This window comes from Salmo salar, chromosome 17 (assembly GCF_965601325.2).
Source record: "Salmo salar chromosome 17, fSalSal1, whole genome shotgun sequence".
In the NCBI taxonomy this organism is placed as follows: domain Eukaryota; kingdom Metazoa; phylum Chordata; class Actinopteri; order Salmoniformes; family Salmonidae; genus Salmo; species Salmo salar.
In genome coordinates this window covers 15356342-15382681 of record NC_138307.1, presented here as the reverse complement: position 1 = coordinate 15382681, position 26340 = coordinate 15356342, and the positions used below count along the sequence as shown (strand labels likewise).

Below are 26340 nucleotides of genomic sequence, written 5' to 3'. Positions count from 1 at the left end.
GTACACTTAGCTAGCTACTGTAGCTGGCTAACTACGTTGCTGTAACAACTTGTTGTCAATGCAGTAGAATCAGTCACGCATATCACACACGTTGATGATGTTCTACACTTCCAGTGCCACCGCAGAGGAATACAACAAGGTGGTTCAGAAGCATCGTCAGATTCTCTGTCAGTTCATTGACCGAATACTGACAGACGTAGATGTCGCTGTTTCTCTCTCTGTCGCTGTTTCTTCTCGCCCAGTGTATTGTGTGTGTGTGTGTGTGTGTGTGTGTGTGTGTGTGTGTGTGTGTGTGTGTGTGTGTGTGTGTGTGTGTGTGTGTGTGTGTTCAGTGTCGTTGGAGCTGTCTAAGAGGTCCAGTTCAGAGCCAGCGTGTGTGATGCTGTTAGACTTTGTTCAGCACATTATAAAGTCTTCCTCACTGATGTTTGTCAACCCTGCCTGTCAGCTGGCCCACTTCAGACACACAGCAGAGCAGCACCGGTAAGAACGCACACACACACTTGTGGTTTACACTGTCCTCTCCTCCTTACTCCCTCTCCCTTATTCTCCCTCTCCGTCTCTCTCTCTAGAGTTCAGTAGGTGGGTTGTCGGCAGGCTGCTGCGAGTCGCAGCATCTCCAAGCTGTGATGTCATCCATGGGCGTGTCTCGGCCGTTCTCTGCTCCTTACTGCACGCACTCAGACCGCGAGCACCAATCACCTTCGACATCATCGCCATAGAGATGCTTGGATTGGCCCAGGACCTCAGCAATCTGCTCTACACACACACACACACACACACACACACACACACACACACACACACTCACACACCCCGGAAACACATACACACTGTACAAACACACACACCTTGTGGCCGGAAACCCTGCAGTCTTTCTCTGTCTCTCTCACCCCTTATCTCACCCCTCCTCCTCCCCTCGCCTGCCTCCTTGGAAACCCTGGTTGCAGTGACAGTGAACGCTCTGACCGACGCCCTCAGGGGATTGGCCAGCCGCAGGGAGATGGGGGTGGCTTGGAGGCGGGCTGTTTGGTCTTGGCCTATGGGAATGCTCGGTTAAGAAAGGTTGCTATGGTGATGCTGAGGCAATTGGCGGAGATTGTTGTGTTCCCGGAGAGGCGGAGTCAGGAGTTTTTTACAGCGTACCTGACGCTGCTGGACACACACACACCTGAGCCAGAGACATATGGGGGAGAGCTGCTGAAGCTGACGCAGTGTGTGTTTGGATCTGCACACACACCTGCTCACACACACACACACACGTTTTGAGCGTACCCACCTGGCCCAGCTGTTGGAACATGTGTGTGTTCTGGAATCAGAGGTCAGCCAATCGCTGAGCTTTGTCTTTAACTTCCTGTTGTGCGTTCCACCGGGATACGAGAGCGCCCCGTCGCTACAGAGACAGAGAGTTACTGATGTCTGCAGAACCCTCACACACTCCATCGGGATGGAGAAACAGTCTGAGGTACGCACACACCATAGAGGTAGAAAGAGGACTCATCTTTGTATCTGTGCCATTATAAAGTCTTTCTCTGCATGGCCAGCGCAAATGAGGCAATCTATTTTAAAGTAGTCAATTTTCTTCTTCTTTTGTGTTAAAAAAAAAGCATAAAGCTAATGATTTACCACCACTTGCAGTGCTGGAGTCCTGAACCAAATCTTGTGTGTCATTCATTTATTGTGGCCACTAGACGGCGGTGATATTTTATAAACCATAGGCAACTCAATTTGAAGAAGACAATGCTCTGATCGTTGACTGATCGCTCCCAACCCATTGTAGTCTCCACCCAGTTGACTATTTTAAAATGGTGGAACCCCTCAATGGCAATGACCATGCTGAAACGGGTTATATCCATCTAGAGTCCCCTTTCCACCTGTATCTCTCTCTCTCTCACACACACACACACACACAGGCCTTCATTTATCAACCAATTGCATTTGGTTTGTATATTTGTGTAAAGTAAACTTAGTTCTTTGTGTGTGTGCAGGGGTTTCTTTACACTGCCCTGAAGGCTGAGGTTGCCGTGGTGATGCAAGAGAGGGAGGATGGAGAAACGGCTGCTAAGCGACCCTGTCTACCCATCACCCCCCTGGCCAGCAAGACCCCCTAAACTCCCCCGATGTGAGTCACATCTGATCTCTACATCTCTAGATCACTCTAAATCCTACTGTCCATATCAACATGTTACCATCTTTATCTCTCTGTGTGTGTGTGTGTGTGTGTGTGTGTGTGTGTGTGTGTGTGTGTGTGTGTGTGTGTGTGTGTGTGTGTGTGTGTGTGTGTGTGTGTGTGTGTGTGTGTGTGTGTGTGTGTGTGTAGGGAGGTGGACATGCGTGTGTGTAGTGAGGTGTGAGCGGCAGGCTGGATGACCTTCTGGCCTCTGGTGAACTGTGACCTTGACCCGACGACCCCTGAGCCTGACGCTGACCCTCATATGACCCTGAGAGCTCTGGAGGGACTCGCTCTCATCCTGCACCTGGTATCACACACACATACCCAGAAGGTAACACACACACACACACCAGGTATCACACACCCCACATTATCTCTCACACAGATCTTTCTATCTCTCTCTCTCTGTCCTCCAGCTCCTCCTCTCCTGTGGCTGTCTGTCTCCACTCTGGGCAGGGCTTTGGAAACCTGTCAATCACTACTGGGCGGGGCTAAGTCTACCGCTGACCACGCCCGTATACAGTCTGCCATCCAGCTGGCTGTCAGAATACTGGACTCCATCATCTACCTAACAAGTAAGAATACACACACACACACACACACACACACACACACACACACATTTTTGTCATGTAAAATGTTGTTCTCACCTCCGTGTGTGTGTGTAGTGAGTAGCCCGGCTGAGGACAGTGGTCTACAGAGTAGTGTGTGTGTGTAGTGGGTAACCGGCCGAGGACAGTGGTCTCCAGAGTAGTGTGTGTGTAGTGGGTAACCCGGCTGAGGACAGTGGTCTACAGAGTAGTGTGTGTGTAGTGAGTAACAGGCTGAGGACAGTGGTCTCCAGAGTAGTGTGTGTGTAGTGAGTAACCGGCTGAGGACAGTGGTCTACAGAGTAGTGTGTGTGTAGTGGGTAACCCGGCTGAGGACAGTGGTCTACAGAGTAGTGTGTGTGTAGTGGGTAACCGGCTGAGGACAGTGGTCTCCAGAGTAGTGTGTGTGTAGTGGGTAACCCGGCTGAGGACAGTGGTCTCCAGAGTAGTGTGTGTGTAGTGGGTAACCCGGCTGAGGACAGTGGTCTACAGAGTAGTGTGTGTGTAGTGAGTAACAGGCTGAGGACAGTGGTCTACAGAGTAGTGTGTGTGTAGTGAGTAACCCGGCTGAGGACAGTGGTCTACAGAGTAGTGTGTGTGTAGTGGGTAACCCGGCTGAGGACAGTGGTCTCCAGAGTAGTGTGTGTGTAGTGGGTAACAGGCTGAGGACAGTGGTCTACAGAGTAGTGTGTGTGTAGTGGGTAACCGGCTGAGGACAGTGGTCTACAGAGTAGTGTGTGTGTAGTGAGTAACCCGGCTGAGGACAGTGGTCTCCAGAGTAGTGTGTGTGTAGTGAGTAACCCGGCTGAGGACAGTGGTCTACAGAGTAGTGTGTGTGTAGTGGGTAACAGGCTGAGGACAGTGGTCTCCAGAGTAGTGTGTGTGTAGTGGGTAACCCGGCTGAGGACAGTGGTCTCCAGAGTAGTGTGTGTGTAGTGGGTAACCCGGCTGAGGACAGTGGTCTACAGAGTAGTGTGTGTGTAGTGGGTAACCCGGCTGAGGACAGTGGTCTACAGAGTAGTGTGTGTGTAGTGGGTAACAGGCTGAGGACAGTGGTCTACAGAGTAGTGTGTGTGTAGTGAGTAACCCGGCTGAGGACAGTGGTCTCCAGAGTAGTGTGTGTGTAGTGGGTAACCCGGCTGAGGACAGTGGTCTCCAGAGTAGTGTGTGTGTAGTGGGTAACCCGGCTGAGGACAGTGGTCTACAGAGTAGTGAGTGTGTAGTGGGTAACAGGCTGAGGACAGTGGTCTACAGAGTAGTGTGTGTGTAGTGGGTAACAGGCTGAGGACAGTGGTCTACAGAGTAGTGTGTGTGTAGTGGGTAACCGGCTGAGGACAGTGGTCTACAGAGTAGTGTGTGTGTAGTGGGTAACCCGGCTGAGGACAGTGGTCTACAGAGTAGTGAGTGTGTAGTGGGTAACAGGCTGAGGACAGTGGTCTACAGAGTAGTGTGTGTGTAGTGGGTAACAGGCTGAGGACAGTGGTCTACAGAGTAGTGTGTGTGTAGTGGGTAACCCGGCTGAGGACAGTGGTCTCCAGAGTAGTGTGTGTGTAGTGAGTAACCCGGCTGAGGACAGTGGTCTACAGAGTAGTGTGTGTGTAGTGAGTAACAGGCTGAGGACAGTGGTCTACAGAGTAGTGTGTGTGTAGTGGGTAACCGGCTGAGGACAGTGGTCTCCAGAGTAGTGTGTGTGTAGTGGGTAACAGGCTGAGGACAGTGGTCTCCAGAGTAGTGTGTGTGTAGTGAGTAACCCGGCTGAGGACAGTGGTCTACAGAGTAGTGTGTGTGTAGTGGGTAACCCGGCTGAGGACAGTGGTCTCCAGAGTAGTGTGTGTGTAGTGGGTAACAGGCTGAGGACAGTGGTCTACAGAGTAGTGTGTGTGTAGTGGGTAACCCGGCTGAGGACAGTGGTCTCCAGAGTAGTGTGTGTGTAGTGGGTAACAGGCTGAGGACAGTGGTCTACAGAGTAGTGTGTGTGTAGTGAGTAACCCGGCTGAGGACAGTGGTCTCCAGAGTAGTGTGTGTGTAGTGAGTAACCCGGCTGAGGACAGTGGTCTACAGAGTAGTGTGTGTGTAGTGAGTAACCCGGCTGAGGACAGTGGTCTCCAGAGTAGTGTGTGTGTAATGAGTAGCCCGGCTGAGGACAGTGGTCTCCAGAGTAGTGTGTGTGTAGTGGGTAACCCGGCTGAGGACAGTGGTCTACAGAGTAGTGTGTGTGTAGTGGGTAACCCGGCTGAGGACAGTGGTCTCCAGAGTAGTGTGTGTGTAGTGACTAACCCGGCTGAGGACAGTGGTCTACAGAGTAGTGTGTGTGTAGTGGGTAACCCGGCTGAGGACAGTGGTCTCCAGAGTAGTGTGTGTGTAGTGGGTAACCCGGCTGAGGACAGTGGTCTCCAGAGTAGTGTGTGTGTAGTGGGTAACCGGCTGAGGACAGTGGTCTACAGAGTAGTGTGTGTGTAGTGGGTAAACCGGCTGAGGACAGTGGTCTCCAGAGTAGTGTGTGTGTAGTGGGTAACCCGGCTGAGGACAGTGGTCTACAGAGTAGTGTGTGTGTAGTGGGTAACAGGCTGAGGACAGTGGTCTCCAGAGTTGTGTGTGTGTAGTGGGTAACCGGCTGAGGACAGTGGTCTCCAGAGTAGTGTGTGTGTAGTGGGTAACCGGCTGAGGACAGTGGTCTCCAGAGTAGTGTGTGTGTAGTAGGTAACCGGCTGAGGACAGTGGTCTACAGAGTAGTGTGTGTGTAGTGGGTAACCCGGCTGAGGACAGTGGTCTACAGAGTAGTGTGTGTGTAGTGGGTAACCCGGCTGAGGACAGTGGTCTACAGAGTAGTGTGTGTGTAGTGGGTAACCCGGCTGAGGACAGTGGTCTCCAGAGTAGTGTGTGTGTAGTGGGTAACCCGGCTGAGGACAGTGGTCTACAGAGTAGTGAGTGTGTAGTGGGTAACCCGGCTGAGGACAGTGGTCTCCAGAGTAGTGTGTGTGTGTAGTGGGTAACCCGGCTGAGGACAGTGGTCTACAGAGTAGTGTGTGTGTAGTGGGTAACCGGCTGAGGACAGTGGTCTCCAGAGTAGTGTGTGTGTAGTGAGTAACCCGGCTGAGGACAGTGGTCTACAGAGTAGTGTGTGTGTAGTGGGTAACCCGGCTGAGGACAGTGGTCTACAGAGTAGTGTGTGTGTAGTGGGTAACCCGGCTGAGGACAGTGGTCTACAGAGTAGTGTGTGTGTAGTGAGTAACCCGGCTGAGGACAGTGGTCTACAGAGTAGTGTGTGTGTAGTGAGTAACCCGGCTGAGGACAGTGGTCTCCAGAGTAGTGTGTGTGTAGTGGGTAACAGGCTGAGGACAGTGGTCTCCAGAGTAGTGTGTGTGTGTAGTGGGTAACCGGCTGAGGACAGTGGTCTCCAGAGTAGTGTGTGTGTAGTGGGTAACCGGCTGAGGACAGTGGTCTCCAGAGTAGTGTGTGTGTAGTGGGTAACCGGCTGAGGACAGTGGTCTACAGAGTAGTGTGTGTGTAGTGGGTAACCCGGCTGAGGACAGTGGTCTCCAGAGTAGTGTGTGTGTAGTGGGTAACCGGCTGAGGACAGTGGTCTCCAGAGTAGTGTGTGTGTAGTGGGTAACCGGCTGAGGACAGTGGTCTACAGAGTAGTGTGTGTGTAGTGGGTAACCCGGCTGAGGACAGTGGTCTCCAGAGTAGTGTGTGTGTAGTGGGTAACCCGGCTGAGGACAGTGGTCTCCAGAGTAGTGTGTGTGTAGTGGGTAACCCGGCAGTGGTTGAGGACAGTGGTTTTCCACTTTAATTTTGAGTGTGACTCCAAATCCAGACCTCCATGGGTTGATAAATTGGATTTCCATTGATTATTTTTGTGTGATTTTGTTGTCAGCACATTCAACTATGTAAAGAAAAAAAGTATTTAATAAGATTATTTCTTTCATTCAGATCTAGGATGTGTTGTTTAAGTGTTCCCTTTATTTTTTGGAGCAGTATATTACCAACACGATACTGCCCAACTACCCGACATTATACTACCAACACGATACTGCCCAACTACCCGACGTTATACTACACAACACGATACTACCCAACGCTATACTACCCAACTACCCGACATTATACTACCCAAAACGATACTACCCGACATTATACTACCAACACGATACTACCCGACATTATACTACCCAACAAGATACTACCCAACTACCGGACATTATACTACACAACACGATACTACCAAACTACCCAACGCTATACTACCCAACATTATACTACCAACACGATACTACCCGACATTATACTACCAACACGATACTACCCAACTACCCGACATTATACTACACAACACGATACTACCAAACTACCCAACGCTATACTACCCAACATTATACTACCAACACGATACTGCCCAACTACCCGACATTATACTACACAACACGATACTACCCAACTACCCAACATTATACTACCAACACGATACTGCCCAACTACCCGACATTATATTACCAACACGATACTGCCCAACTACCCAACATTATATTACCAACACGATACTGCCCAACTACCCGACGTTATACTACACAACACGATACTACCCAACGCTATACTACCCAACTACCCGACATTATACTACCCAAAACGATACTACCCGACATTATACTACCAACACGATACTACCCGACATTATACTACCCAACAAGATACTACCCAACTACCGGACATTATACTACACAACACGATACTACCAAACTACCCAACGCTATACTACCCAACATTATACTACCAACACGATACTACCCGACATTATACTACCAACACGATACTACCCAACTACCCGACATTATACTACACAACACGATACTACCAAACTACCCAACGCTATACTACCCAACATTATACTACCAACACGATACTGCCCAACTACCCGACATTATACTACACAACACGATACTACCCAACTACCCAACATTATACTACCAACACGATACTGCCCAACTACCCGACATTATATTACCAACACGATACTGCCCAACTACCCAACATTATATTACCAACACAATACTACCCAACTACCCGACATTATACTACCCAACTACCCAACATTATGCTACCCAACACGATATTACCCAACACTATACCACCCAACTACCCGACATTATGCTACCCAACACGATACTACCCGACATTATACTACCCAACACGATACTACTAAACTACCCAATGCTATACTACCCGACATTATACTACCAACACGATACTACCCAACTACCCGACATTATACTACCCAACACGATACTACCTAACTACCCGACATTATACTACCCAATGCAATACTACCCAACACTATACTACCCAACATTATACTACCCAACACGATACTACCCTACTACCCAATGCTCTACTACCCGACATTATTCTACCCAACACGATACTACCCAACTACCCGACATTATACTACCAACACGATACTACCCAACGCTATACTACCCAACTACCCGACATTATACTACCCAATGCTATACTGCCCAACTACCCGACATTATACTACCCAACACGATACTACCCGACATTATACTACCAACACGATACTACCCAACTACCCGACATTATACTACACAACACGATACTACCAAACTACCCAACGCTATACCACCCAACATTATACTACCAACACGATACTGCCCAACTACCCGACATTATATTACCAACACAATACTACCCAACTACCCGACATTATACTACCCAACACGATATTACCCAACACTATACTACCCAACTACCCGACATTATACTACCCAACTACCCGACATTATACTACCCAACACGATACTACCCGACATTATACTACCAACACGATACTACCAAACTACCCAATGCTATACTACCCGACATTATACTACCAACATGATACTACCCAACTACCCAACATTATACTACCCGACATTATACTACCCAATGCAATACTACCCAACGCTATACTACCCAACATTATACTACCAACACGATAGTACCCGACATTATACTACCAACATGATACTACCCAACTACCTGACATTATACTACCAACACGATACTACCCGACATTATATTCCCAACACGATACTACCCTACTACCCAATGCTATACTACCCAACTACCCGACATTATACTACCAACACGATACTACCCAACTACCCGACATTATTCTACCCAACACGATACTACCCAATTACCCGACATTATACTACCCAACATGATACTACCCAACTACCCAATGCTATACTACCCAACATTATACTACCAACACGATACTACCCGACATTATACTACCAACATGATACTACCCAACTACCTGACATTATACTACCAACACGATACTACCCTACTACCCAATGCTATACTACCCAACTACTCTACATTATACTAGACAACACGATACTACCCGACATTATACCTCCCAACACGATACTACCCAACTACCCAACGTTATACTACCCAACATGATACTACCCAACTACACGACATTATACTACCCAATAGGATACTACCCGACATTATACTACCCAACTACCCGACATTATACTACCCAACTACATGACATTATACTACCCAATAGGATACTACCCGACATTATACTACCCAACAACCCGACATTATACTACCCAACACGATACTACCCAACTACCCAACATTATACTACCTAACACGATACTACCCGACAATATACTACCCAACACGATACTACCTAACTACCCGACGTTATACTACCAACACGATACTGCCCAACTACCTGACATTATACTACCCAACATTATACTACCTAACTACCCAACATTATACTACCCAACACGATACTACCTAACTACCCGACATTATACTACCCAACACGATACTACCTAACTACCCGACGTTATACTACCCAACATGATACTACCCAACTACCCAATGCTATACTACCCAACATGATACTACCCAACTACACGACATTATACTACCCAATAGGATACTACCCGACATTATACTACCAACACACTGACCACACTCTACTAGGAGAGAGGTACACACACACACTGACCACACTCTACTAGGAGAGAGGTACACACACACACTGACCACACTCTACTAGGAGAGAGGTACACACACACACTGACCACACTCTACTAGGAGAGAGGTACACACACACTGACCACACTCTACTAGGAGAGAGGTACACACACACTGACCACACTCTACTAGGAGAGAGGTACACACACACTGACCACACTCTACTAGGAGAGAGGTACACACACACTGACCACACTCTACTAGGAGAGAGGTACACACACACTGACCACACTCTACTAGGAGAGAGGTACACACACACACTGACCACACTCTACTAGGAGAGAGGTACACACACACACTGACCACACTCTACTAGGAGAGAGGTACACACACACACTGACCACACTCTACTAGGAGAGAGGTACACACACACTGACCACACTCTACTAGGAGAGAGGTACACACACACACTGACCACACTCTACTAGGAGAGAGGTACACACACACTGACCACACTCTACTAGGAGAGAGGTACACACACACACTGACCACACTCTACTAGGAGAGAGGTACACACACACACTGACCACACTCTACTAGGAGAGAGGTACACACACACTGACCACACTCTACTAGGAGAGAGGTACACACACACACTGACCACACTCTACTAGGAGAGAGGTACACACACACTGACCACACTCTACTAGGAGAGAGGTACACACACACACTGACCACACTCTACTAGGAGAGAGGTACACACACACTGACCACACTCTACTAGGAGAGAGGTACACACACACACTGACCACACTCTACTAGGAGAGAGGTACACACACACACTGACCACACTCTACTAGGAGAGAGGTACACACACACACTGACCACACTCTACTAGGAGAGAGGTACACACACACTGACCACACTCTACTAGGAGAGAGGTACACACACACACTGACCACACTCTACTAGGAGAGAGGTACACACACACTGACCACACTCTACTAGGAGAGAGGTACACACACACTGACCACACTCTACTAGGAGAGAGGTACACACACACACTGACCACACTCTACTAGGAGAGAGGTACACACACACTGACCACACTCTACTAGGAGAGAGGTACACACACACTGACCACACTCTACTAGGAGAGAGGTACACACACACACTGACCACACTCTACTAGGAGAGAGGTACACACACACACTGACCACACTCTACTAGGAGAGAGGTACACACACACTGACCACACTCTACTAGGAGAGAGGTACACACACACACTGACCACACTCTACTAGGAGAGAGGTACACACACACACTGACCACACTCTACTAGGAGAGAGGTACACACACACTGACCACACTCTACTAGGAGAGAGGTACACACACACACTGACCACACTCTACTAGGAGAGAGGTACACACACACACTGACCACACTCTACTAGGAGAGAGGTACACACACACACTGACCACACTCTACTAGGAGAGAGGTACACACACACACTGACCACACTCTACTAGGAGAGAGGTACACACACACTGACCACACTCTACTAGGAGAGAGGTACACACACACACTGACCACACTCTACTAGGAGAGAGGTACACACACACTGACCACACTCTACTAGGAGAGAGGTACACACACACACTGACCACATACGCCACATACTCAATAAAACTTGTGTGTGTGTGTGTGTCCTCATGTCAGGTAAAGGGTTGAGGAAGTTCATTCTTCCTAAGACTGCATGGTTTGAGGAGAAGTTGAAGGTCCATAAGGTCCTCCTGTGTGCCAGACACCCCCCTGTCTTCTATGAATGGTTCCTCCGAACCTTCCCTGACCCCACCACATGGTACGACCCAGTACACACACACGTTTACATCACACACATACACTATACATTACTGGTGATTAACCGTGTGTGTAGGTACAGCAGCAGGTCAGCCTACTGTCTCTCCACTGCGGTGATGTCCGTGGTGGGCTACATCCTGGGTCTTGGAGACCGCCATGGAGAGAACATCCTGTTTGACTCATTCACCGGGGAGTGTGTTCACGTCCACTTCAACAAGGTGTGTGTTGCTTGGACTTTCTTGCACCTCAACAAGTTCATGAGGCCAAATTCAATACATGCCTCTCGACCCCACCCCATCTCTCTCTTTCTCTCCTCCTAACCCCCCCCCCCCAGGGTGAGACGTTTGATGTTCCGGAAGTGGTTCAGAACCACCTGTGAAGTCACACTACGCCTGATGAGAGACCAGAGAGAACCGCTCATGAGGTACACACACACACACACACACATAAACACACACACAGACACACACACATATAAACACAGACATATAAACACAGGCATTTAAATGAAGCTGTCCCTCTCGCCAGAGCCTCCTCAGATCAACATGTGCCAAACTAGCCCACCAGGTCAGTGGGACTTCAAAGGACCAATGGTGGGGTGTACAGTTGTGTGTGTGTGTGTGTGTGTGTGTGTGTGTGTAGTCAGTGTGTTTTGTGTTTCAGTGTACTGAAGACGTTTCTCCATGACCCTCTGGTAGAGTGGAGTGAACCCAAAGGCCGATCCAAGACACAGGCCAGTGAGACTGGAGAGATAGTCAACGAGAAGGTACACACACACACACTCTATCCCTCTCTGTCGCTCTCTATAAAGAAATGTTCATGTAAAACACTCTCTCTCTCTCTAAATGTAAAAGGACTAACTAACACATCTTTTCTCCCCTCCCAGGCCAAGACCCATGTGTGTGAGACTGATCAGCGTTTGCAGGGCGTGATAAAGAGTCGTCACAAGGTGTTGGGTCTGCCTCTGTCTATAGAGGGACACGTCCACTACCTCATACAGGAGGCTACTGACGACAAACTACTGTGTCAGATGTACCTGGGCTGGGGACCTTATCTGTAATACACACTGCTTCTCTGAGAAACTCTTTACAAATTCAATATTTTACTTGTTCTGTTATCCATGAAGTTCTTTTTCATGTTTTTGTAAATCCGGAGTAATTGTTATGTTTTTCATGGGGCAGTTGCATATTTGACCATAATAAAAATTAAAAAGTTGTATTTTTTTAAATGCTGGGGTGGGTGTGTGTGTGTGTGTGTGTGTGTGTGTGTGTGTGTGTGTGTGTGTGTGTGTGTGTGTGTGTGTGTGTGTGTGTGTGTGTGTGTGTGTGTGTGTGTGTGTAATCTCATTACAGCTGCAAGTCTCTAGGGGTATGTCTCTATAAGCTTGGCACATCAAGCCACTGGGATTTTGGCCCATTCTTCAAGGCAAAACTGCTCCGGCTCCTTCAAGTTGGATGGGTTCCTGCTGGCATACAGCAATCTATAAATCATACCATAGATTCTCAATTGGATTGAGGTCTGGGCTTTGACTAGTCCATTCCAAGACATTTAAATGTTTCCCCTTAAACCACTCGAGTGTTGCTTTAGCAGTATGCTTAGGGTCATTGTCCTGCTGGAAGGTGAACCTCTGTCCCAGGCTCAAATCTCTGGAAGACTGAAACAAGTTTCCCTCAAGTATTTCACTGTATTTAGTGCCATACATCATTCCTTCAATTCTGACCAGTTTCCCAGTCCCTGCCAATGGAAAAACATCCTGCTGCCACCACCATGCTGGGGATGGTGTTCTCGGGGTGATGCGAGGTGTTGGGTTTGTGCCAGACATAGCATTTTCCTTGATGGCCAAAAAGCTTAATTTTAGTCTCATCTGACCAGAGTACCTCCTTCCATATGTTTGGGGAGTCTCCCACATGCCTTTTGGCGAACACCAAATGTGTTTGATTATTTTTTTCTTTAAGCAATGGCTTTTTTCTGGCCACTCTTCCATAAAGCCCAGCTCTGTGGAGTGAACGGCTTAAAGTGGTCCTATGGACAGATACTCCAATCTTTGCTGTGGAGCTTTGCAGCTCCTTCAGGGTTATCTTTGGTCTCTTTGTTGCCTCTCTGATTATAGCCCTCCTTGCCTGGTCCGTGAGTTTTGGTGGGCGGCACTCTTTTGGCAGGTTTGTTGTGGTGCCATATTCTTTCAGTTTTTAAATAATGGATTTAATGGTGCCCCTGGGACGTTCAAAGTTGTTCAAAGGGCTTCATAGCAAAGGGGGTGAATACATATGCACGCACCACTTTTCCGTGTTTTATTATTTATTTTTGGGGGAAACAAGTAATTTCACTTCACCAATTTGGACTATTTTGTGTATGTCCATTACCTGAAATCAAAATTAAAATCCATTTAAATTACAGGTTGTAATGCAACAAAATAGTAAAAACGCCAAATGGGTGAATACAGCAAGGCACTGTACAGGAAGCGTTCACTCACACATGACAGAGGGAGTTTGAAATGTTGCGGGATACCTAATCTTCTTCGCGTCATAGCGCGACAAATGTCCTTTGCAGCAGCCCATTGGCGTCACCAAAACATCCCCCAAAGCCGCGAATAGAGAAACGAGCCGCTGGAGATGTAAACAGATTCCCCTGTCATTCATTCAAACAACCCGAGGTGATATGGTGGATATTCTTAGCTCCTCTGTGTGGAAAATGTTATGAGAGGATACATCACCGCTAGTCATACTGTCTTTCTAGAATGGTCGTTGTTTACGGGCTCCGTTTTTCCCATGCCAGTAATCCGGTTAGAAGAGAAGTATTGTTATAGCTATCCACGGCTGTAGGACAGCTAGCCTAGCTCGTTGCGCCGTAGGAGAACGGCTGACCTTGACCAGATGGATATCACGAGGCTCGCAGTGGACGCGGGCGCGTTTATCAACCGAGCTGTTCAGGTGAGGGAGATGTTGAATTTAACCTCATTGATCTCCAAGGGTCGATTTATATGTCAATCTGATTCAGTTAGATAGTAGCGGAGATGACAGTTGTGTATTTACCTAACATATATATAGCTAGTTGTCACCAGATATAAAAATAATAAGAATAAATCAATTGTGCTCAAGTGAACAAAGCCGCTGGTCGGCAATCGGAGATTCAGCACCGTTCATATGGACAACGTCATGTTCAGCACCGTTCATATGGACAACGTCATGTTCAGCACCGTTCATATGGACAACGTCATGTTCAGCACCGTTCATATGGACAACGTCATGTTCAGCACCGTTCATATGGACAACGTCATGTTCAGCACCGTTCATATGGACAACGTCATGTTCAGCACCGTTCATATGGACAAAGTCATGTTCAGCACCGTTCATATGGACAACGTCATGTTCAGAACCGTTCATATGGACAACGTCATGTTCAGCACCGTTCATATGGACAACGTCATGTTCAGCACCGTTCATATGGACAACGTCATGTTCAGCACCGTTCATATGGACAACGTCATGTTCAGCACCGTTCATATGGACAACGTCATGTTCAGCACCGTTCATATGGACAACGTCATGTTCAGCACCGTTCATATGGACAACATCATGTTCAGCACCACATGACAGTGGACAGCGACGTTCTCGGGCGCAGCCATTCCTCAAAGGAAATAGCCTTCCATGTGATCCTTTGAAACTGCATCTACAACACACTCACACATAGATGTGTTCTATCTCCCCAGTACACGGAGGAAGCTCTGGGGCAGGCTGAGAAGACACAGTTGGACAGCCGGTTGGAGAGTCTCCTGGACAGAGCAGAGTCCACTAAGACATGGACTGACAAAATCATCTCACAGACTGAGACTTTACTGCAGCCTAACCCTGGTTAGTTTTGTGTGTGTGTGTGTGTGTGTGTGTGTGTGTGTGTGTGTGTGTGTGTGTGTGTGTGTGTGTGTGTGTGTGTGTGTGTGTGTGTGTGTGTGTGTGTGTGTGTGTGTAAGGTAAGGGTTTTTTACCTCTGGCTCCTGATCTGTGAACTCTAACCTTTTAGGAGCTCGTTTAGAGGACTTGTTGTATAAGGGTCTGGATTGGAGCGCCCCTGAGAGGCCAACCCCCCACGAGCTGCTGAGTGAAAACATGATGGACGCTGCTCTGGAACTGGGGCGACACACACCATACGGTACAAACACCCTACGGTACACACACACACACACCCTATGGTACACACACCCTACGGTACACACACCATACGATACACACACACACCCTATGGTACACACACCATACGGTACACACACACACCCTATGGTACACACACCATACGGTACACACACACACCCTACGGTACACACACCCTACGTTACACACACCATACGGTACACACACACACCCTACGTTACACACACCCTACGGTACACACACCATACGGTACACACACCATATGGTACACACACACACCCTACGGTACACACACCCTACGGTACACACACACACACACACCCTACGGTACACACACCCTACGGTACACACAACCTACGTTACACACACACACCCTATGGTACACACACACACACACACCCTACTGTACACACACTATGGTTAGAGACTGGACATGTGTATATATGTGTGTGTGTAGGTAGTACTCTGATTAAGTGTGGGGAGTTGGAGAGGCAGATCGGGATGGCGAACAAGAAGCTGATCCAGACTACAGACATCAACTTCCTGTCTCCTCTACGGAGGTTTACTGACCAGGAATATGCAGTCATACAGGTACACACACACACACCACAACACACACACACACTATTATAACACAAATACACTCTGACAACTGTGTGTGTGTGTGTGTGTGTGTGTGTGTGTGTGTGTGTGTGTGTGTGTGTGTGTGTGTGTGTGTGTGTGTGTGTGTCAGTGTGTGTGTGTGTGTGTGTGTGTGTGTGTGTGTGTGTGTGTGTGTGTGTGTGTGTGTGTCAGTGTGTGTGTGTGTGTGTGTGTGTGTGTGTGTGTGTGTGTATGTAGAATGAGCGCAGGCAGCTGGTGAATAAGCGGTTAGATCTGGACATTGCGAAGGCCAGACTGAGAAAGGCACAGGAAGCAGACAGCGAGGCCCGGGTGAGAACACACATACTGCTGACCTCATACTGCTGACCTCATACTGCTGACCTCATACTGCTGACCTCATACTGCTGAACTCATACTGCTGACCTCATACTGCTGACCTCATACTGCTGACCTCATACTGCTGAACTCATACTGCTGAACTCATACTGCTGACCTCATACTGCTGACCTCATACTGCTGACCTCATACTGCTGAACTCATACTGCTGAACTCATACTGCTGACCTCATACTGCTGACCTCATACTGCTGACCTCATACTGCTGAACTCATACTGCTGACCTCATACTGCTGAACTCATACTGCTGACCTCATACTGCTGACCTCATACTGCTGACCTCATACTGCTGTCCTCATACTGCTGACCTCATACTGCTGACCTCATACTGCTGTCCTCATACTGCTGACCTCATACTGCTGACCTCATACTGCTGACCTCATACTGCTGACCTCATACAGCTGACCACATACTGCTGACCTCATACAGCTGACCTCATACAGCTGACCACATACTGCTGAACTCATACTGCTGAACTCATACTGCTGACCTCAAACTGCTGACCACGTACTGCTGACCACGTACTGCTGACCTCGTACTGCTGACCACGTACTGCTGACCTCGTACTGCTGAACTCGTACTGCTGAACTCGTACTGCTGACCACGTACTGCTGACCACGTACTGCTGACCTCGTACTGCTGACCACGTACTGCAGACCTCGTACTGCTGACCTCGTACTGCTGACCTCGTACTGCTGACCTCGTACTGCTGACCTCATACTGCTGACCACATACTGCTGACCTCATACTGCTGACCTCATACTGCTGACCTCATACTGCTGTCCTCATACTGCTGAACTCATACTGCTGAACTCATACTGCTGACCTCATACAGCTGACCACATACTGCTGACCTCATACTGCTGTCCTCATACTGCTGACCTCATACTGCTGACCTCATACTGCTGACCACATACTGCTGACCTCATACTGCTGACCACATACTGCTGAACTCATACTGCTGAACTCATACTGCTGACCTCAAACTGCTGACCACGTACTGCTGACCACGTACTGCTGACCTCGTACTGCTGACCACGTACTGCTGACCTCGTACTGCTGAACTCGTACTGCTGAACTCGTACTGCTGACCACGTACTGCTGACCACGTACTGCTGACCTCGTACTGCTGACCACGTACTGCTGACCTCGTACTGCTGACCTCGTACTGCTGACCTCGTACTGCTGACCTCGTACTGCTGACCTCGTACTGCTGACCTCATACTGCTGACCTCATACTGCTGACCACATACTGCTGACCTCATACTGCTGACCTCATACTGCTGACCTCATACTGCTGACCACATACTGCTGACCTCATACTGCTGACCTCATACTGCTGACCTCATACTGCTGACCTCATACTGCTGACCTCATACTGCTGACCACATACTGCTGACCTCATACGGCTGACCTCATACTGCTGAACTCATACTGCTGAACTCATACTGCTGACCTCATACTGCTGAACTCATACTGCTGACCTCATACTGCTGACCTCATACAGCTGACCACATACTGCTGACCTCATACTGCTGACCTCATACTGCTGACCACATACTGCTGACCTCATACGGCTGACCTCATACTGCTGAACTCATACTGCTGAACTCATACTGCTGACGACGTACTGCTGACGACGTACTGCTGACCTCGTACTGCTGACCTCGTACTGCTGACCTCGTACAGCTGACCTCATGAATTGACCCTTTGCTAACCAGCTGAGCTAGCAAACAATGTAACAAATGATCATTTTGGAATCTCAAAATACTCCAAAAGGCTCTGCATTTCAGGAATCACAGTAGCAAGTACCCCTGGTGCGCTGTAAAATGATTTGGCCATTACATTTTTGTTATTTCTTTAAAGAAAACTCTCAGTTTTTGCCATAGCCCTCACTGGTTTTCATGCGATTTAAACGTGAGCTTGTCCTAGGTGTCAGACTGGATGACAGTTGCTATCCATTGGACCTACTCAGACTTAATGAAGGGTCAATGGTGGCTTGAAAGATGAATGCGTAGTTGGGTTAGGAGAGGAGGTGTGCCTTAGGTTTCCAAGATTGTCAACAATGTACAGCATCAAAAGTCAATTCTCATCTCTCTATCTCTCTCTCTCATCCTCTCTCTATCTATCTCTCTCGTCGTCTCTTTATCTCATTCTCTCTCGCTCTCTGTGTCTCTATCTTTCTTTCTTTCTCTTTCGTTCTCATTCTCTCTCGCTCTCCCTCTGTTTCTCTCTCTCTCTGTTTCTCTCCCTCTCTCCCGTTCTCTCTCTCAGGGTCTAAATTCTAACCCATTAGGAGAAGAGTATGTAGCTCATGTCTCCTACATGTTCAGCTTCCTACGAGTCAGATGGCTGAAGGTCAGTCCTCACATATACACATGCACACTCCCACACACTTGTTTTAACATCAGCTAGCAGAACACAGTAAGACTGAACGATGTGATGAAAATGGACCAGCAGTTTTCTCATTGGTTGGTCCTGTTCCTGTCTGTTTTCTCATTGGTTGGTCCTGTATGTCTTCTCATTGGTTGATCCTATGTATCTCTATCCAACGCTGTCAGATGTGGGCCCAGGAAGTCTCTCAGGCAGAGATGGAGCTGAGGATCTCTCAGTGTGTGTTTGACCGACAGTCAGAGATCACCAGACTACTGCTGGAGGGAATCAACACTACACATGTATGTACCAGCACGCACACACACACACACACACACACACACACACACACACACACACACACACACACACACACACACACACACACACACACACACACACACACACACACACACGCAGACTGGCATTAACACAGACACCTGCTCACTCTCTCGTTCTACCCTGTCTGTTGCAGGCTGCCCATTTGAGAAGTCTGTCTGACTTTGTAGAAGCCCAGGGTAGCTACTACGCTCAGTGTTACCAGCTCACACAGGACCTACACACCCAACTGGCCAGGTGTGTGTGTGTGTGTGTGTGTGTGTGTGTGTGTGTGTGTGTGTGTGTGTGTGTGTGTGTGTGTGTGTGTGTGTGTGTGTGTGTTTTAACCACTTTTTGTTTTCTCTCATTGTAGCGCTCCCCCTGTGATCTGCTACAATAACAACTGGCACTTAGAAACTAACCAACCCTCCACAGGTAACCTGCCCTTAGCAACCATTCAGCCCCTAGCAACCTGTGACTCTTCAACAACCAACCAGGAAACTAGCCAACCCTTAGCAACCAACCAGGCAAACAGCCAACCCTTAACAACCACCCAGCCCTTAGCAACACGTGAGTCTTCGTCAACCATCCAGGCAACTAGCCAACCCGTAGCAGCCAACCAGGCAACTAGCCAACCCCTATCAACCAACCAGGCAAACAACGAGTCCTCAAAAAACAACAAGTCCTCGACAACCAATAAGTCCTTGACAAACAACCAGACAAGCAGCCAACTCTTAGCAACCACTGGATCCTCTACAACCAACCAGGTAACCAACTAGTTTAGATTAGTTTATTAGACAAAAATTACATATCAAGGTCAAAAACGTATTTCCATTTTGGTCTGCTAGGCTTTGTCAAACATCCAGGCAAACAGCCAACCCCTACAAACCAACCAGGCAACCAGCCAACCCCTAGGAACCAACCAGGCAACCAGCCAACCCCTACAAACCAACCCGGCAACCAGCCAACTCCTAAAAACCAACCAGGCAACCAGCCAACCCCTACAAACCAACCAGGCAACCAGCCAATCACTACAAACCATCCAGGCAACCAGCCAACCCCTACAAACCAACCAGGCAACCAGCCAACCCCTACAAACCAACCCGGCAACCAGCCAACCCCTACAAACCAACCAGGCAACCAGCCAATCACTACAAACCATCCAGGCAACCAGCCAACCCCTACAAACCAACCAGGCAACCAGCCAACCCCTAAAAACCAACCAGGCAACCAGCCAACCCCTACAAACCAACCCGGCAACCAGCCAATCACTACAAACCATCCAGGCAACCAGCCAACCCCTAGAAACCAACAAGGCAACCAGCCAACCCCTACAAACCAACCCGGCAACCAGCCAATCACTACAAACCAACCAGGCAACCAGCCAACCCCTACAAACCAACCCGGCAACCAGCCAACCCCTACAAACCAACCAGGCAACCAGCCAACCCCTACAAACCAACAAGGCAACCAGCCAATCACTACAAACCATCCAGGCAACCAACCAACCCCTACAAACCAACCCGGCAACCAGCCAACCCCTACAAACCAACCAGGCAACCAACCAACCCCTACAAACCAACCCGGCAACCAGCCAACCCCTACAAACCAACCCGGCAACCAGCCAATCACTACAAACCATCCAGGCAACCAATGAGTCCCCAACAACTAATGTGTTCTCAACAACTAATGAGTCCTCGACCACCAACCAGGTAACTAACCAGCCCTCGACAACCAATCAGGTAACCAACCAATCTCTAGCAATGAGTCGTCAACAAACAATGAGACAAACAACCAGGTAACCAGCCAACCCCTACAAACCAACCAGGTAACCAGCCAACCCCTACAAACCAACCAGGTAACCAATGAGTCCCCAACAACCAATGTGTCCTCACCAATCAATGAGTCCCCGACAAACAACCAAGCAATCAGCCAACCCTTGACAACCAACCAAGCAACCAGTCTACTGTTAGCTACCAGTGAGTCCTCAACCACCAGCCAGGTAACTAACCAACCCTTAGCAACTAACCAGCCCTTGACAACCAACCAGGCAACCAGTCAATCCCAAGCAACCAACCAGGCACCCAGCCAATCCTTAGCAACGACTGGGTCCTTACCAATCAACGAGTCCCCGACAAACAACCAAGCAACCAGCCAACCCTTGACAACCAACCAAGCAACCAGCCAAACGTTAGCTACCAGTAAGTCCTCAACCACCAGCCAGGTAACTAACCAACCCTTACAAACCAACCAGGCAACCAATGACTTCCCAATAACCAACGAGTCCTCAATAACCAACCAGGCAACCAGCCAATCCTTAGCAACTAACCAGGCCCCCAGCCAACCCTTTACAACCAGCTGGGAATCTTTCAAACCCTTAGCAACCAATGACTCATCAACACCCAACGAGTTCTCAACAACCAGCCAGACAACTAGCAAACCCTTAGCCATCGACAAGGCAACCAACCAGACAACCAATGTGTTCTCAACAACTAATGAGTCCTCGACCACCAACCAGGTAACTAACCAGCCCTCGACAACCAATCAGGTAACCAACCAATCTCTAGCAACCTACCGGACAAACAGCCAGCCCTTAGCAACCAATGAGTCGTCAACAAACAACGAGAACTTGACAAACAACCAGGCAACCAGCCAACCTTTGAAAACCAACCAGGCAACCAGCCAACCCCTACAAACCAACCAGACAACCAATGAGTCCCCAACAATCAATGTGTCCTCATCAACCAACCAGGCAACAAACCAACCCTTGAAAACCAACCAGGAACTCATCGAACCCTTAGCAACCAATGAGTCATCAACCACCAACCCGGTAACCAACCAACCCTTACAAACCAACCAGGCAACAGACAGCCCTTGACAAGCAACCAGGAAACCATCAAACACTTAGCAGCCAATGATTGCTCAACAACCAACGAGTCCTCGACAACCAACCAGCCGTTAGAAACGAGCCGGACAACAGGTCAGCCTGCAGGTGGTCTTGTAGCTGAAGGAACAGTCTGACTGTGGAACTGTTTGTATGAATAGCGAGCGTTTATACTGTGTGTTTGAGTTGTGAACAGCTCTCCTCCAGCTCCTCTCTGCCAAAACATCAGCTACCATGGCTAGGTTCTAAATGAAAGCTCTGACCTAAGTAGTGCACTAGGGAGAATAGGGTGTCACTTCAGATTGGTCCAATGTCTCAGTCGTAGTGGTGAAGGGCAACACAGCTACATGGGCCGTTTTATAAACTGTAGCAGGCATGTATTGACCATTCACTAGTGTTGTTGTTGGACCCAGCAGGACACAAGCGTACCGGCTAATCCAGGAAGAGTAAGAGGACGTGCTACTATGCAGTCATCAGTGGTAGGGATGTCTTAGATGTTGATAACTACTGTCCTGTCATAACCTGTATGTACAGTTGAAGTGGGAAGTTTACATACACTTGGATTGGAGTCATTAAAACTCTTTTTTCAACCACTCCACAAATGTCTTGTTAACAAACTATAGTTTTGGCAAGTCGGTTAGGACATCTACTTTGTGCATGACACAAGTCATTTTTCCAACAATTGTTTACAGACATATTATTTCACTTATAATTCACTGTATCACAATTCCAGTGGGTCAGAAGTTTACATACACTAAGTTGACTGTGCCTTTAAACAGCTTGGAAAATTCCAGAAAATGATGTCATGGCTTTAGAAGCTTCTGATAGGCTAATTGACATCATTTGAGTCAATTGGAGGTGTACCTATGGATGTATTTCAAGGCCGACCTTCAAACTCAGTGCCTCTGCTTGACGTCATGGGAAAATCAAAAGAAATCAGCCAAGACTTCAGAAAAAAAATGTAGACCTCCACAAGTCTGGTTCATCCTTGGGAGCAATTTCCAAACGCCTGAAGGTACCACGTCCATCTGGACAAACAATAGTACACAAGTATAAACACCATGGGACCACGCAGCTGTCATACCGCTCAGGAAGTAGACGCGTTCTGTCTCCTAGAGATGAACGTACTTTGGTGCGAAAAGTGCGAATCAATCCCAGAACAACAGCAAAGGACCTTGTGAAGATGCTGGAGGAAACAGGTACAAAAGTATCTATATCCACAGTAAAACGAGTCCTAAATCGACATAACCTGAAAGGCCGCTTAGCAAGGAAGAAGCCACTGCTTTTTGGAGAAATGTCCTCTGGTCTGATGAAACAAAAATAGAACTGTTTGGCCATAATGACCACCTTATGTTTGGAAGAAAAAGGGGGAGGCTTGCAAGCTGAAGAACACCATCCCAACCGTGAAGCACGGGGGTGGCAGCATCATGTTGTGGGGGTGCTTTGCTGCAGGAGGGACTGGTGCACTTCACAAAATAGATGGCATCATGAGGTAGGAAAATTATGTGGTTATATTGAAACAAAATCTCAAGACATCAGTCAGGAAGTTAAAGCTTGGTCGCAAATGGGTCTTCCAAATGGACAATAACCCAAGCATACTTCCAAAGTTGTTGCAAAATGGCTTAAGGACAACAAAGTCAAGGTATTGGAGTGGCCATCACAAAGCCCTGACCTCAATCCTATAGAACATTTGTGGGCAGAACTGAAAAAGCGTGTGCGAGCAAGGAGGCCTACAAATCTGACTCAGTTACACCAGCTCTGTCAGGAGGAATGGGACAAAATTCACCCAACTTATTTTGGGAAGCTTGTGGAAGGCTACCTGAAATGTTTGACCCAAGTTAAACAATTTAAAGGCAATGCTACAAAATACTAATTGAGTGTATGTAAACTTCTGACCCACTGGGAATGTGATGAAAGAAATAAAAGCTGAAATAAATCATTCTCTCTACTATTATTCTGACATTTCACATTCTTAAAATAAAGTGGTGATCCTAACTGACCTAAAACAGGGATTTTTTACCGGGATTAAATGTCAGGAATTGTGAAAAACTGAGTTTAAAAGTATTTGGCTGTGTATGTAAACTAAATGTGTATGTAAACTTCCGACTTCAACTGTATCTATTGGAGCATCCATGTACTCTTTAAGTGAGTTATGTATCCAGGCCTAAATGTATGTATATGGTGGAGGTTATCTAGATGTTATCTAGATGTATATGTATGTAGGTTACTGTATATGGTGGTGTAGATCTATATGGTTGGTATAGACTGTCTATTTGAAAACTTAGAAATGGAGGAACCCTGACAGCTGTGTTTACATTATGTATTGTGTCGTCTGAAAACAGTATGTGTGATCAAGAGAGGTGACATTTTGTTGCATATGGAATATGTGTCGTGTGTGTGTGTGTGACCCTTCACCTCTATAGGGTGAGGTCATTTTCCATATGGCAACATGTCATGCTTATTCCATAGTATTAAACATACACACACACTTACAGCCTTGAAAATTGTCCCACCAGGCTAAACCATGTAAATGTTTCCATCTACAGATGTTTTCAATTGACCCTGCCTGAGGACAGCTATACACACACACACACACACACACACACACACGACACACACACGACAGCTCCGCCACGATCTGCTGGTGTTGAGTTCTACATGGTTACTCTGGGTTACTGGGACACAGAACACACACACGTTAACTATTGAGGTTTGACTTGCATGTCTCTGAACCTGACAGGGTTGTTTCAGTGAGATTATAATGGTGTTTCATTATTAACTCAGATCATATTAGATCATCTGGAATGATTTAGAATCATATTAAACTGATAATGAGGCTCTGGTGCAGTGTGATGTTTATCAGAGCTCTGAATCTATGGCTGCTCTGTTCCCAGTCTGGACCCTGTTCAGACTATGATGTGTGTGTGTGTGTGTGTGTGTGTGCGTGTGTGTGTGTGCGCACACCCGCCCTCTCTCAGCTGAGGTATCAGAGCCTAATGAGAAGTCGGAGTCTTAAATCCGTCCATGGCTGTCGGTATTCCTGGTTTTCCTGTGGCGTTCCCAGTCATAATAACTGTTTCCTGTGACTATGGAATGCTTCACCTGTCCGTCTGCATCGACCCGTCAGAGAGAGGTCTCCTGGGGAGAGGTTTTATGGACGAGACGCGTCCTGTCCGTCTGCATCGACCCGTCAGAGAGAGGTCTCCTGGGGAGAGGTTTTATGGACGAGACGCGTCCTGTCCGTCTGCATCGACCCGTCAGAGAGAGGTCTCCTGGGGAGAGGTTTTATGGACGAGACGCATCCTGTCCGTCTGCACCGACCCGTCAGAGAGGTCTCCTGGGGAGAGGTTTTATGGACGAGACGTGTCCTGTGTGGCTGTGTGAGGAAATATGAACTCGAGATCTGCCCTGGCACACACATACACAAACACACGCACAAAGCTTTACTTAGTACGCTGTTTGGAGATATTACATTTTATAGTATGCAAACTTTCAAAAAATTCTAAATAGCATTTTGTACAGTTAGTCAATTGTAAATACTTTTATTAAGCTATATGTAGGTGAGAATTCTGGTTCGGTATAGATCATTTACTTAACAACAGTTACATAGTTCTCACAGTCTTCCACAACGAGTAGACCTGTGGCGAGGTGAACCTTATCTGGAAGTCCTTGGTCATACTTTCCACATCTCCATTGAGGGACCTGTCTTTTGTACACGTACTGGTGAGGAAGAGGGACACAGTCAGGTATGTACACACACACACAACTCACACACTCTTTTTGGACCGTGCAGGAAGAGCAACAGCATGACGCCACCAAGACATTCCCATCTAAAATAGCTGGTGAATCATTTCTCTGTCTGATTGAGCAGACTTGTCTAACCCGCTAGCAGCAGGTAGGTGACCACAGCTGACATCAGGGGATCCTTCACCAAACAACAGGTGCAGTCGTCTCAAGGTATTATATAGTAAAGTCATTTAGCAAACA

The 26340-nt window shown here is 47.8% G+C and overlaps 1 protein-coding gene and 1 pseudogene across 2 annotated transcripts; both read left to right on the top strand.

The window, feature by feature from the left end:
- Positions 1-2443: 2443 nt before the first annotated feature.
- On the top strand, positions 2444-12863 carry LOC106575445 (serine/threonine-protein kinase ATR-like; annotated as a pseudogene). Its single transcript, XR_014381099.1, has 7 exons — positions 2444-2504; positions 2590-2748; positions 11495-11636; positions 11712-11853; positions 11970-12059; positions 12299-12401; positions 12522-12863. The product of XR_014381099.1 is annotated as a serine/threonine-protein kinase ATR-like (transcript).
- A 140-nt stretch (positions 12864-13003) lies between these two features.
- LOC106575448 (uncharacterized) lies at positions 13004-25190 on the top strand. The gene is made up of 10 exons (XM_045698973.2): positions 13004-14565; positions 15345-15486; positions 15653-15781; positions 16238-16371; positions 16621-16713; positions 19053-19136; positions 19340-19453; positions 19627-19727; positions 19843-20236; positions 20318-25190. Exons 1-10 carry the CDS (start codon positions 14509-14511, stop codon positions 21269-21271), a joined length of 2202 nt encoding a protein of 733 aa, XP_045554929.2. The 5' UTR covers positions 13004-14508; the 3' UTR covers positions 21272-25190.
- Positions 25191-26340: the final 1150 nt, after the last annotated feature.